The following is a 14749-nucleotide window of genomic DNA, read 5'->3' as shown; positions in this document are numbered from 1 at the left end:
CTTGAGTTTAACAAACTAAAATGGGGGGGAAGATGATATTTGCTTGGGGAGAACAAATGACTTGGCTAAAAATATGTATTTTGGGGGGAAGAAATCAGTAGGAAAAACTGAGTATGATGTAGAAATTATCACAGCTTCCTTCTAGGTGAGGGATCCTTTTCTGAAGAGGGGTGTGTGTGGTTTGTGGTTTTCTTTTTTTTTTTTTTTTTTTTTAGTTTGTGTTTTGTTGGTGTTGGGGTGGTTTTTTGGGGGAAACCTGTTACACGTGGGTAACGGCTGGTTTTTAAGGGTAATGTGAACTGTGGAATCTGTTCGTTTACCCAAGTGAAACGAGCGGTCTGAGGATTTTGTATTTGTTCTTGTCATCTTTTGATTCTGGGACGTTGGCTTTCATGCTTTTTTCCTTAAAACTGGGAAACTTTTTCTGCTTTGCAGTTGGTGTAATCAGATGTCCGATATGCCGCCAAGAATGCAGACAGATAGATCTGGTGGATAACTACTTCGTAAAAGACACGTCAGAAACACCAAGCAGCTCCGATGAGAAGTCAGAACAGGTATGGCACTTTCCTGCTTGCTGGAATTCGCGTGCTGGTTTTGTTTCTGTACCTGTTAATGCTTTCCAGGAAAATGATGGTAACTGTTTGTTCCCTTTGCAGGTGTGTACAAGCTGTGAAGATAACGCTAGTGCTGTTGGATTTTGTGTAGAGTGTGGGGAATGGTTGTGCAAGACTTGCATAGAAGCTCATCAGCGAGTAAAATTTACTAAAGATCATATGATCAGAAAAAAAGAGGATGTATCTTCAGGTGAGTGTTTGGGTATCGCTTAGTCCTGCCAGAAGTAAAAACGTTTTCTCTTTGGCACATGTAGAAAGAGAGTGGGAGGATTATTTGGGTAACAACCAGCTGTATGGCTTTCCCCAAAGATTTGGGAAAAGTTTAGTAAAAAGCTACCAGTGCAAAATTGGTAGCTCTAAAAATAGAGGAAAAACTAAATTTTAAACTAAAATGGGTTATTTGCTAATACTTTGTACATTTTGATGTCCAGTGTAAAATTATCTTAAGTACAGAAGAAACAGAATGAGACTGCAGCCTTTAGAAAGGATTTAGATCCATTCGTAATCCTTTTATTTAGTAGAATAACTAACTAAATGGAGGGGTTGAAATCTGGAGAGCACTGACATATTGGTAATCTTATCCATTGGCCAAGGAAATGAAATTACACATGTTGCTGTACTTGGTTATAAGGAGCAATTATAGTTCTCCCAGTAGAGGAGTATATACAGATAAGCTTATAGTCATATTCAAGATGATGCTACTGTTGTATTGATATTGCTGAGTAAATGTGGAATTTGAATTTATTTTAGGTTTAATATCTTTTTCAGTTAGCAAAATTTAATGTGCAAAGTGCGTGTACAGTTCGTTTAGACATGAAGCTTTATTAGAAGTTAGTTCTTAAACTGTCGCTTGACCGTAGTTTGTAAGCTATTGAGGTAATGTGGAAAACATTCTCAAAACAGGTAAAAGGTAACTGGATTTTAGCGTAGATTTTATTTGTAAATGGGATAAAAGCTCTGATTTAAAGACCCGTAGGCTCTACACGATCTGGATGTATATGACGACTGGTCATATTGAGGAAGAGAGATCTTGACGTTTTACGCTCTCTCTACACTTAAAATAAATTAAGATCTTAATGATTGTTTTGTTGTGCCATTTCAAAGGAGTAACACTACTTTGCTTTCTGCCAACTCTCGTCAAAATCATATTAATAGTTAAAAAGTTTGCTATTGAGCTTAGTTCTTTTAGACAATGATATTATTTCACTTGCTCTAGCAAATAAACTTCATTTTTGGAGAGATTTCTCTGTATGTCTTAATAGGTATTGTTTAATAAGAAATATTACCTATTTAAGTTTAAATGTATTAATCCTAGTAGACGTGAAAGCCTTAAGGTGAAATCAAATTACAGGGCCCTACAAAGAATTACTGAGGTTTTTAATGAGGAGTGCTAAATTGTGGCTGTCAAGGTGATGCTGTAGCTCCACTTCCCCTTCAGTAACCTGAGTGGGGAGGTGCCCAAAAATGGCCGTTCCAATACGGTGAACTTGCTATCAGAAATTTAGGTTGGTGTTTACGCAGATGGAAGCCCCGGTGCAGTCGGTATGCTAGCGTATGGCAAGAACGTAGCCTGCCTCTGACCTGACGTCCAGCGACCCTTAGTAACTCTCTTGACTGCAGGGAACGACTATTCATTATTTTCTCAGGGGAGCTTGTTTCCTTCTTTCTTGTTAGACTCTTAAGATGTGGCCTGGAGACTTTAAATTTCTATTAATGAGTGTCAGCTGTAGATTCACGAGCTCTCTTTCTTTACAATAACTTGCATGATATAACAAGCTTCAGAAATGTTGGAGACGGAGGAAGACGTTCATGTTTTAAACCTTACCTGCTGTATCTTCCAAAGGCTGCTTCCCTCTGTGCTAAGCTCAAAATCTCTTTAGAAGACCATGCAGCACTTTTTAATAAACTTGGAACTACTTTTTGACATTATCTGTTATTTGCATAAGTGGAAAAGTTAAGCCGTTTAGCTGGGGTTTAAGTAACTCTTAACACGGGCAATGTTTGCTTTGCATTTACCACTTCGGTTGCATATGACTTAATGAGGTTTATAAAGGTTTTGAAGTGATAATTTAGAAAACCTATGGGTGTTTGACAGTATAAAAGGTTGCGAGGTTTGATCCGCCCTTCAGTGTGCCTGAGGTGAAATTGCACGCAATTTAATCTTTAAACACGTGTACACCAGCCTGTGTTTGTGTACAGTTTTTACATTCTTACAGGTGCCAGTGTCTTTTGCCTGTTTGCGACAGGAGAGGAATTCCTCCTTCTCTTTGAATACAATAAAGTGGAAACAGCTATAAACACTGGCACTGTAAATATTTCAATGAGAATGTATTCACAGCAACTTCAGGGTGAGAACAGGTCTGTCGTGGTCTTTGTCCAAATTCTGGGTTGTTATTAGCTTGGAAGTTAGTCGTTTTGCTCTTCAGATTGTCTAAATTTTATTTTAAAATGCAAAAATGGTTTATTTTTAAAAACAGAGGCCGTGGGAGCGTCTGGTCAACGTCCTGTTTTCTGTCCTGTCCACAAACAAGAGCAGTTAAAACTTTTCTGTGAAACATGTGACAGGCTGACATGCAGAGACTGTCAGTTACTGGAACACAAAGAACACAGGTACAAATATTACCATGTCTTAATTCCTGTGGTGCACTTTCTCAGAGGATGAAATGGCATTGATTTAACACAGTTGTGTCATTAAATACTGTTGTATTTACTCTTTGTCGGACTTAAACGATCCCTTGCAAAGGAGAACCTGTGTGGAGCGCTGAAAGCTTTCAGCGATCAGTTGGTTGAGCTTTGTCAAGTATCTTAAGAGCAGATTCACATCAACGTGGTCTGAGGTGATGGGGTGCGATTTAAGACGTTAACTTGCCTGGCGTTTGCCAGTGCTGTCGCTTTATTCAGGACTCGAATAGAAATTGCTGCAGCCCTGAACACCTGGTGCTGTAAAGAAGCAAAAGTGGTACAGTGAGTCACGGATGAGGTAACTTTTTGAAAGGGCATGTTTTCTTATGCAACAATCTTTCAATTTAGGGTAATTTTGTAAAGGAAGGTACAAATTTTGCCTCACAGATTAATACATTTTTCTAGTACAGAGAGAAAAACTGGTTTTAGTTGGTTGAAAGTTGCCTCATTCCAGGTAAAAAGAAATGATGGGGTTTGTCTCTGGAGCTTGCTTTTCTCTTAGCTGCTGGAAAGAAGTTGGAACCGCTTAAGATACCTTAAAATTTCCTGCTCTTTAGCAGCTCTGTCATGTAGTTGTTTCAATGTTTGAAAAAGTATTTTGCAGTGTTATAATAGGGAATCTGGGAATAAATATGTATTTATCAGCCACCGCAGCACTGCTTTTCCTAGTCAGTCTACAAGTAACGCTTCTCTGTAAAGGTGCTGGACAGTACGTTGCAATACTGGATTTAGTGTTTTTTTTTTTTCCAGAGTAGTGATTACTCTCATAGACTGCTACAGCAGCCTAATGGAAAACTTCTCCTTTTGAAATTAGTACTGTTAAAATATTAACAGCCTCAAGTATTCCTACTCTATTCATTCATAGGCTTGATCCTAAATATCCTGAAAGACACACTTGTCCAGAAAGCGTGGTCTCCTAGGACGTGTTAACTAACTTTTCCTAGTTGGTTTCTTTGCATCTGTTTTGCGCATGATGCTAACCGATTAACAGATGTATCTTGTTCTGCTTACCTGTTCTCTTCCAGTAAGAGAAGAGAATACTTTGCTATTAACATGCTTTATTGCAGAATATTCTTTAAAAATTGTTCTGTCTGCAGATGGGAATTACAGATGATTAGGGCGACTGCTTCATCTGCTGTGAAGTACAACTGAGATTTATACGAAGCTCGCTAAATCTTTGAAGGAAAATCATGCCAAGTGGAAACAAGAATTGATTTTAATCTCCTGTTTACTTCTTACCTGAAATCCTAATAGTTTGCACCAAAGGAGGGTGAATCACCATTTCAGTAGCAACACAGTCCAGTGTTCAGTTCAGAATTTCAAGGGAAAGAATTGCTGGTGATTCTGTAGAAAGCTGACATTCTTTTAGCAGCCCAATGGTGTGTAATTCCTTTAGTTTAGGCAGTTTTCAGCCTGCACACTTTGGAAGCTAGGAGTACAATACAGTATTTAAAAAAAAAAAATCTTTTGGCTGTGGCAGGAGCTACAGCAAAATTTTAGCAGTACTGGGTAAGTGTAGATTTTTTTTTTTTTTCTTTCTTTCTTTCCCACCCTTAAGGTGGAAATCTGATTTTCAACTTAAGGAAAATAGTTTTAGAAAATCTGCAGAAACATTTCAAATTTTGTGGCCTTTGGGCTTTAGTAATGCTGCTTTCTGCATTAGAGTAGCTAAAGTCTTCTGATGCTGTCTGTCCGCAAGAACTTCAGGCTGCTCTTGGAAAAAGCAACATTCTGACGTTGAGACCAGCAAATCTAAACTCCTGTGGTTGAAACTTGTCTATTGCTGGTACAAACTGGAGGAACAGGAGCAGAGTCGTTTCTGCGGCGAATAGCGTTCTCTTTGCCTAAGTCTCTGTTAGCATAATTGTGAGTAATTTGAATCAAGAAACGACGTTACTGATCATACATCCAAAGAGTCTTTTCCTGTTAGATTAGATTGCAATGTTCTCCTGGATTTTGACAAAAGACAACGCTGCTTTCTTTCCAGTTGTGGTTGGGCGATAGTATAGGTTACTTCTAATGCAGCTTATAAGCTGCTTCACTTTAATTGTAGGAGTTTTCTGCCAATTCAAACGTTGAGATTTAGTGTAGCGAAGAAGGGAAGACATTCTGGGAACCGAAGTTTTCCCTGTTGTTAACAAATTGTATTTCAGAAGCACGAAGTTTACTTACTGCAAAGACAAGACATGGCAAGTGACTGATAGGAATCCTGGTTTTGGGTTAATCTTTTGATAGTTGAGCAGTCGATCAGAAAAGATGAAAACTCTCGGAGTTACTTAATTCCCCTTGCCATTTTCAACATAGGCGGTTTGCTTCTGTTGCATTGTTAATTCCTCTTGTGATGCATAGGATGTTAGGAAAATGCAAGTAATTTCATTATCTTCCTTCGATGGAGCTACTTGCAGTCTTTTCAGATGAAGTAATGGAAGGTGCGTTTGATACAGTAGCTGTTTGGTTGAAGGACTTGGAAGGGAATGATATGTTCTTCACTTGGAAGTACCAAAAAAAAAAAAGTTTTTTTTAATAGGAATATTTTCTTTCAGATTAAACTAGTTCAGTCAAATATAAACAGTATAATCTCAGCTGAAAAACTTTTTCTGAGGTAGGGTTGGGTTTTTTTGTATCATTTAATGTGTGTTGAAGCTATTAGTGCATTTTCCTCATCTAACATTCACAATACGATTTGTCAAACTCTGAAGTTCCTGGTATCTCCTTTGGCTGGTGTTCCATAGCTTGCTGTCTTGTGAACCGATGCAGTGCATTGTCTCCCCGGGCAGTTGGAATTTATAAGTGACCCATAGAGGTTCAGTCTTCCGGACACTTACAAAGGGTTTTGTCAGTACTGAAACATTTTGCACGCTGATTGGCATACATATAGTTTGATTTTTCTGTGTGTGTTGCCATATTTTTTTCAAAATTTTATAGCTTTACATCTAGATTGGGAACCCTTAGTTTCAGCACATCGCTCCTTGGTAATGGATGTCTTCTTTTGCGTGTTGAAAAGGTATCAGTTTCTGGAAGAAGCTTTTCAGAACCAGAAGGGTGCAATTGAGAACCTCTTGGCCAAACTTCTTGAGAAGAAGAATTATGTAAATTTTGCAGCTACCCAGGTTCAGAATAGGTAAGTACCCCAAAATGATTAACTGTTACTATTACATTGCCTTTTTAATGAATCATAGTAAGATGAAAGATGGGACTAGAATAATCAATTTTAGTTGATTCTGTATCTTTAGTTGTATTGGGCTTAATTACTTTTCGTAATGTTTCCTTCCCTACAATACTGTGCATGTTGGAAGTTGTTACAAGAAACAAATGTCAATGATGATGTCTTTTATGGCAACTTTGAGTAGAACCAAAGATGTGACACATTTATTTTACTTGGGGGAGGGGAGAGAAAAAAAAAAGAAGGGGGGGGGAAGGAAGAAAAAAGGCAAGGCAAGCCCGTCTTATGGTTTCTGCTAAGCTCAGCTCTAGGTGACAGAAGTGTTGGCTGTAGAGATAGACTGATTTCTCTTGAAATGTTTTCATGTTTCATATGAATGCCTCTGATAACTGTGTAATAAAAACTTGTTTTGAAATTGAATAGGAAATTTTAGTTGTTTGTTTTTTTTTTTTAATTAGGCAAGCAAAACTTAATGTGATTACTTGAAAGGAAGACAAGCTTTTCCTTGGGTAGTTTAACTTAAGAATTCCAGGGTTAGCTTAAATTCAACGTCATATAGAATATTGAATATAGAGACAGAGAGAGCACATGATCGCTGCTGGCTTTTCACCCACTTGTGGTGTGGTGTGCTGGAGGTCAGGGAATTCCTCTGTGATTCTTGGTGGTTTTGTGAGCCTTCTGCAACCTTTAAGTCATTTGCAAAATGACAAATCATCTGGAAATGGGAAGTAAAAGCGTAGAAGGAAGCATACCAAAGACAAAAGGAGAAGTTCTGGTGCAAATTTTTAACTCCTAGTGGTACCATGTACACTTAAAAGAGAGAGAGAGTTGTAAGGGAAGGAGAACATACAACATGAGAGGCAAACGTTTGAAGATGGAAGCAATGAAAATGGCAATTTTTATGTGCTGATTTGGCATGGGACTCTTTGAAGGGACCCAAAAGAGAGCACCATCGTGAAGCAGGAGGACAAATTGTAGAATTGTCGCATGCTTGAAGAAGAGACAGAAACCCAGTTACATGGGAAATAATTAAACTGAAAGCTCAAGAAGTGACACAAAAATGTTCTCTGATAGGAATTCAAGGCCAGTAATGGGTGGTGCATATATGGGTAATACATTGTAATGGTTTTTTGCCCAAGAGTTTTTGGCTTCACTGAAAACTCAGTGAATTTCTGCAGCGTGTGATTGGGTTGTATAAAGATCATGGTTGTCTGCTGAGCCAAATGAGTAGTGCAAGTGAGCCACCAGTTTACTTTGACATGCCACTCAGTTACTTTGTTGAAGGGTAGGGCACAAAATCTATTATCATAAAAACTTCAGGGAATGCAAAAAAAGTGTATTACAATAATGCTGTCAGTGTTAGCAGATGGTATGAAATTGCTATCGTATGTGATCGTGAAGCATAAAACAGTGTTGAAGGAATAGCTGCCTACTGGAATAATTGTTAGGTGCCAAAGCCAAGGATGGATGCCTGCTGACTTAATGAAGGGTTGGTTGAATATTTTTTGGAGTAGAAGACCAGGCTGTGCTGTCATGAAAAAGCAGTGTCCAAGGTGCCTTAAAGGGCATTTGACACCAACAATGAAGATCGTCACCAGACAAATGAGTATTGGTCTTGTCATCATCTCAGGATGAATGGCGTCACAAGTTCCGATGCTTGATCTGAGTGAAGAAGCCCTTTAAAAAGGACGATTTACGTCTCTACGCTCAGACTGCCTCATGGCAAGGTATTGTGCTCGGGCTCCTACAAGCCAAGTAAAGAATCCTGCTGCAACGCTATGTTGTCGTTAGATGAAGGCAGCATAGGATCAAATAAATCCAGACTTTGCAATGGAGTTTAAGAAATGCTGTATTGCAAATTCCGTGGACAGAGCTCAAGATGATTTGCTTGAGTCTGAAGAAGTTGAGAATAGTGAAGATGCTAAAACTGAGGAAGAATGACAATGATGGAAATGATGAAGAGGTGTGAGGTAAAAAACCTGGAAGGCAGTAGTAGTAAAACACAAGAGAATAATGGAGACTAATGTCAGGCAAATCATTAGTGAAACGTTTATATCCTTGTTGTGTATTGATCACAGGTATGTGATAACCTTTTTGTTACAAGAGTGTTTGGGGGGAGGTAGAGGGGTCCATCTGAAATCGGGGCTGACTTCCTTTCTGGTTAATATACAATAGCATAAAAGTTTAAGGCATCATATATAAATTCTTCATAGCGAAAGAGACATGATATGGAGATAAATATATATGTGTACATAGACACACAGGTGGTCTTGGCTGGGTATGTCTGTGTGTGTGTAAATAAAGTGTATTAACTACAAGGGCTGTTTCATATTATTTTAAGTAAAACACAAAGTTGCTAATTGAGATACCATCTTGATCTCTGACTGTTTTTTTTTTTTTCCAAAACTGAAATTTTAGATGGCTGCTTTGAAAAAGTTGATTAATGATGATTTCTCTGTTGGAAATCAAACAAGCTATAGATTTTGCACTTACTGGAACTTCTTCAATACAGAAATTGCTCCTTCACTCTTCAAGGGTGGGAAGATGCCTGCGGTGTTTAGTATTTGGCGGCATAGTATAAAGTGACTGCCTGACAATACATTTTTCTTTTTTTAGGATAAAAGAAGTAAATGAAACTAACAAACGAGTAGAACAGGAAATCAAAGTGGCTATATTCACCCTCATCAATGAAATCAATAAAAAGGGAAAATCTCTCTTGCAGCACCTTGAGGTACAGTTAAGAGAAAAAAATAATAGCGTTGTTCGCTGTTTCCCGTCCTTTACTGAGAACTCGCGTTCCATGTTTGAAAACAGTTTGTTTAGTGTGACTGCGGGTGTTGCAATACTACTATTGCCTGTGAATAGTGTGTTGGAGTTAAATTTCTTGTTTATCCTTTCACTAGCTGGAGCCTGTGGCTCCTTTAGTTTTCTGTCTATGCCTCAGATTCATTCAAAATCAGGCGCATCATAAAGGAACGTCTGAAAATCTCCTTTCCATGTTCTGTTTGCCATATTTCTATATTGTAACATAATTCTGAGGTGTGTATAATTTAGTCTTTTCCTCAAACAGCTTTTAAGGTTCATGTAAATATATTAGCACTGTTACGGTTGAGTTGCTTTTTGTCTTCTCCGGAGACCTTGCCTAGAAGTTTTTGTTCAGAGTGTAAACTCCTAGGGACAGCTACACTTTGTCTTGAGCACATAACGAATTGATGCAATGTTTGATGCAACTTTACATCATTCTTTGCCCTGTCGGTTGTGCTAGGTTGTTGTTAAAATCAGTTTTCCTCCTTTTGCTTGTATGGGGTGGTGGGAGCAGGGGAGCAGACAGGCTAGTATTAATTTTCACTCCTAGTGTCACGTTGACCGCTTTGCTGCTAAGACAGCGGTGGTCCTAATGGCAGTTGTTAGTATTTGTTTCCGTAGTAATTTTTACAAGTGGTGTTGACTGACTTCTAGCAAATCCTGACCCTTTAAGTACACCTAGGTTTCCAAAGACATGGTAGTCTTACGTATTTGTACACGAAGGTGTAATGGTGGTATTTTAAGTTGTACGGATTGGCATCGTAAAGGAGGCAATGACTTTAAAAATACTTTCTAGCTAGCACATTCTGAATAATAACTATATTCTTTTATTCAAATCTATGAAAATTTAATTTATGATTACTTTTTTTTATCTGAAGAGAGGAAATCCATCCTAAGAAGTTAGTTCATAGCATATTGCCAATCTGCCATGATGTGCCTGAAAAACTTAAGATCAAGTGAATTACAATAGATTTCTTCTGGTGAAGGAACAGTTATTTGGCAATGAAATGGAGTATTCCTGGAAGAAGAGAGTATTTGATCAGGAGTGAAACAAATAATTTAAAATTACATGAGTAACTGAATTTTGGCTGCTGTTGTTTACCTAGCATTTGTTACAAGCTAGAAAAATTCCATTGGAAACTTGCTCTTTTTGTGAGGTTGTAACGGTTGCCCAATCCCGTATTGTTAAATTTGAATCCTGACGATTCAGTACTGCAACCCAGACTTTTCGCACAAGGTTTACAGCTGGCAGGTTATCAAAGGCTGAAGACTTTTCGGAGATGGGGCTGCTGAGTTTGCCTGCCGTACTCAGGAGGTGCTTTTAGGGGCAGTTTCTGGCTGGCACAGGAGCTGGTGTTCAGAGCTGCTGGGCCACCGCTGTGGCCGTCTCTTCCAGTTGCTGCTCTGCAGTCCCGCGGTGGCAGTTGCAGGAACGCCAGGGCACCACCCAGTATGGAGCTGGCAGCTCGTTGGGCCCCAGTCTGGGTCGCTCCCCCAGTTCTTCGTGGTGCTGCTGTGCCTCTGGCAAGATGAGGAAGAGAACTGGTCTTGTCGTAGTTGATATTTTCCTGGGATACAGCAGAGGCTCTTCTCTGAGCCCACTATTTTCCCTGCACTTTGATACCTCTGGGAAGAATGGTAGAGTGGAATAATAGAGAATTATTACTTGATGGTTCTAGCCACTCTGAATATGAGCGTTAGTATAAGCTGCTTTGCTTGTGACTTTTTTCTTTTGCTCCAAGAACTGTGATAGCGGTTTACATTTTCCTCATAAATCTGAAGCCCCCATTGTAATGAAGTTTTTGTTGCTTTGTAGAATGTAACAAAGGAGAGACAGATGAAGTTAATACAACAACAAAATGACATCACTGGTCTTTCGCGACAAGTGAAGCACGTGATGAACTTCACTAATTGGGCTATTGCAAGTGGCAGCAGTACTGCTTTGCTCTACAGTAAACGGCTGGTAAGGAAGCATCCTCTAACTTGTCCATACAGTACAGCGAATGTTTAGTCAAAAGAATTTTCTAAGTATCCTGTAGCTTCACTAGATTATATCCAAGGAAGAGACAATGACTTCTCATGCTTCATTTAAAAATGAAACCAAAAAAACCCTTCTGTAAGAATGGGATAGATTTCCCAACCTGTACACCACTTTTCATTCGTAAATTAAGGACTTAACAGCGTTATCGTCAAAGGAATGGGGTCAAGCTCTCTAAAGGCACCTCAGTGTTTCACTTGAGTCATTGAAGAAGTAGTAGTATTGTGTAACAGTACTTCTCTGTAATCCTGAGTTGAGTAAAAAATCAGTTGTATGGTGGATGATTGTCCTGGTGAATTGAGTACTTCCCAGCCTTGCTATTGACAGTCCTTGTCGGTGATCCAGCAGTCTAAACTCGCTGGGCAAATGCACGCTTCTTAACGTTCTCATTCTTTATTTCGTTGTCATCAACAGTCTTGTTTTTGCTTTCCATTAGATAACATTCCAGTTACGTCATATTTTAAAGGCACGTTGTGATCCTGTCCCAGCTGCCAATGGAGCAATACGCTTCCATTGTGACCCTACATTCTGGGCAAAGAACGTCGTCAATTTAGGTGAGAAAGTTGTGTTTGTTAATTCTGTGTTACTTGAAAAACTAGACTGAGTTGGGGGTGTTCCTCCAACATGAGTGAGGTGGGGTGCAATACGTCTTTTAATGCAGAAGACCAAAACTCTCTTGACATAACCCATCCAGTCCTGATTACCCTCCTTATCTGCTCTGGTCTTTCTATTAGCAACGCTTTCTCCACAGGTTTTAGTTTTCAATGGGAATGGTTCTAGGAACGGCCCTTTTTCCCCCCTCTTAACGTGGTTCTGATGGTTATACTATAACACGGTAGTGCTAAATAGGTCCTTCAGTTTCTGGAATAAGCTTTTTTGGCAAGTAAGTAGAATCGGTTGTGCCTGTCTGAACTTCATATTTAGCTGCATATGGAGTAATACTGATGTCTTAATGTGTTGGAAGCTGCATGAACATGCGTAATTAGGAGGACTGTTGATATAAGCAAATTTCATGGCTAAGTACCAAATCAGTCCATGCGATTGCTGGAAAGGTAAATTAATTAAGAAGCAATGTTTTAACTAGTTTTGTGTTCTAAGATGTCTGAAACATTTATAAAGGTAAAGAAAAACAGAGCCTCGTAACGGGAGATACGCTGCTGTTCCTGCGTGTGCGTTGCTTGCAACGGCCACACGTAGGTTACAGCACCGTAGCTGTAACCTTTCATATCTTAAGTAGTTTTTCTCAGTGCAGCTGTTTATTCCTTCTTTGCCCTAAAACATTAGCTGCCATGGGAGTTTGTAATAGTCTTGGTGAGACAGGAGCTTGGGGGGCTTGGGGCTCGGTGAGATGGGAACTTGGAGCGCTCATGTTCTGCATGAGCGCTTGGTGACAGCTGGGATCACTGGACATTTGCGGTTACGATTACTGCACATTGGCTGTTGTCAGATGCAGTAATACCGTGCTCTTTTAAGGATGTAAGGCGTTTAATATCTTAGCCTCTTTATTATTGCCTTATCCTGCAGCAGTGCAGTGTCACAGTTTTTCTTCCGTATTAATGTCCTAATCAGTTAGACTTTTCAAAGAGCACGTTTTGAATGAGAGAAGAGGGGAGGTGAGCTGGAGTGGGGAGAGCACAGTGGGACAGAGGTATCTGTTAGCACCTGCTTCTGAACTTTTCTGTTGGATAAAAAGCTAATAAAAAATCTGATAAAAATACCAGCTCCTCCTGATGCTTTTGTGTGTACTTGCTTCTTGCTCTAAGTCCGCTAGCCGGGTTTTGGTCTTCCTGTCTTTAGCCAAGGAGGTTTATGTGCACATTAAACAAACTTTTCATTGTGTAAGTAATGGTTTAAAATTTACAGTATTACTTCATGGGCAGTTCCTCAAGCAATTTTTGAGTGCTGTTACTCTTGGAGATTAGTCAAGAAGGAAAAAGCAAGGCTTTCCAGAACAGAGCTTCAAATGTTGTTTGACTGGGAACCCAGGGCAGGCAGGGGAAGCTATATAGGAAACAGAACAGAAACCGTCAACCTCAATAAAAAGTGACGTGCAGATTCCAGTGAGTACATGTTCAAAGTCAAAAAATTAACATTTTGCCTTTTCCTTTTAAAAATAGGACTGGAGCTAGCTAGAGAGAGGCAATGTGGTCCATTGCGTTGTATCAAGGCAGGACTTGCTCGTAGCAGTGTTGTGTGTCATGCTTGTGTAACCCATTTTTAGTCATTCAGTGATGGGACACTCTCCCCAAATATCTTTTCCCAGGTTTTGCTTCCTTAGGTGTAGAAACTTTATGCTCAGCGTGTTTTTTCCCTATTTTATTTCTCATCTTGTCCATTTGTTGTGAACACAGAGAACAGTCATCTCTGTCTTGTCTTTTAGGCTGTGCAGTTCCAGTTCTTTCACTCTTTCCTCGCAGGACGTGTTTTTAGTTTTGCAATTTCTTCTTCTTGTAGTCAGAGTTTTCTTTTTGCTTCTCTCATGTATGGTTATGGAGACTTAAAAAGAAAATTTCCAACTTAAATTGCTTTGTTGCTGCCCCTGAGGAAACTGAATTAGTAACATCTGAATATTCTGCATTTACCAACCTTTGGGTAATGATGGAGATTTAACTGTTAACTAGTTCTTTTTTGTTTTGTTTAGGTAACCTTGTAATTGAAAATAAACCAACTCCTAGTTACACTCCTAATGTAGTGGTTGGACAAGCTCCTCCAGGAACAAACCACATCAACAAAGCTCCAGGACAAATCAATCTAGCGCAGCTTCGACTTCAGCATATGCAGCAGCAAGTGTATGCCCAAAAGCATCAGCAACTGCAGCAGATGAGGATGGGGCAGCCAGCTGGGTCAGTTCCCAGGCAGACCAGTCCACAAATCTTGCAGCAGCAGGTAAGTATCTCCTGTGCTCTTATTTCGCCTTTTACCGTAACGCCGAGACTTAAAATTGCCCTGTCAAATATAAACTTACAAAGCAGTTTATAAATGTGAAAATCTTTTGAAATTTGACATACTTTAAATGTGACAGCTATTGGCTTTTCTTGATGTTATGTAACTAGTAAACCTACTACTGTGGAAAGAGATTGGCTTCTTTTTTCCATGTTAAAAGCAAAAATTTTAAAAAACAAAAACCCTTGCAGCCTCCCAGGTTGATCAGCATGCAGACCATGCAGAGGGGTAACATGAACTGTGGGGCTTTCCAAGCACATCAGATGAGAATGGCTCAGAATGCTGCTCGTATACCAGGAATACCACGCCACAATGGACCACAATACTCCATGATGCAGCCTCACCTTCAAAGACAAGTATATCCTGTGTACACGCTTCATTTGTGCCATTGTGCCAAACTTTCATTACGATAGATGATACCTCCAGCTGTAAATGTGTTTATCTGTAACACATAGAACTCACAGCTACACACATTTATATGCTTTTTCATGTTGCATACTGTGC

At 39.4% G+C, this 14749-nt stretch overlaps 1 protein-coding gene across 6 annotated transcripts in view; it reads left to right on the top strand.

The window, feature by feature from the left end:
* Positions 1-14749, top strand: part of TRIM33 (tripartite motif containing 33) — a gene marked incomplete at its 5' end in the record, with an annotated part of 41821 nt that overhangs the window by 12346 nt on the left and 14726 nt on the right. For all 6 annotated transcript variants that reach the window (XM_082330082.1, XM_082330080.1, XM_082330079.1 and 3 more), the window contains 9 exons: positions 436-554; positions 657-804; positions 3092-3224; positions 6301-6417; positions 9076-9190; positions 11081-11227; positions 11739-11856; positions 13944-14188; positions 14437-14601. In XM_082330082.1, the coding sequence (XP_082186208.1) occupies positions 774-804; positions 3092-3224; positions 6301-6417; positions 9076-9190; positions 11081-11227; positions 11739-11856; positions 13944-14188; positions 14437-14601 (1071 nt within the window). The remainder of the gene's footprint in view (positions 1-435; positions 555-656; positions 805-3091; positions 3225-6300; positions 6418-9075; positions 9191-11080; positions 11228-11738; positions 11857-13943; positions 14189-14436; positions 14602-14749) is intronic.

Source organism: Platalea leucorodia (assembly GCF_965183815.1).
Source record: "Platalea leucorodia genome assembly, chromosome: 19".
NCBI lineage: Eukaryota > Metazoa > Chordata > Aves > Pelecaniformes > Threskiornithidae > Platalea > Platalea leucorodia.
Note: the sequence above shows the minus strand (reverse complement) of the source record. Positions and strands in the feature narration are given on the sequence as shown.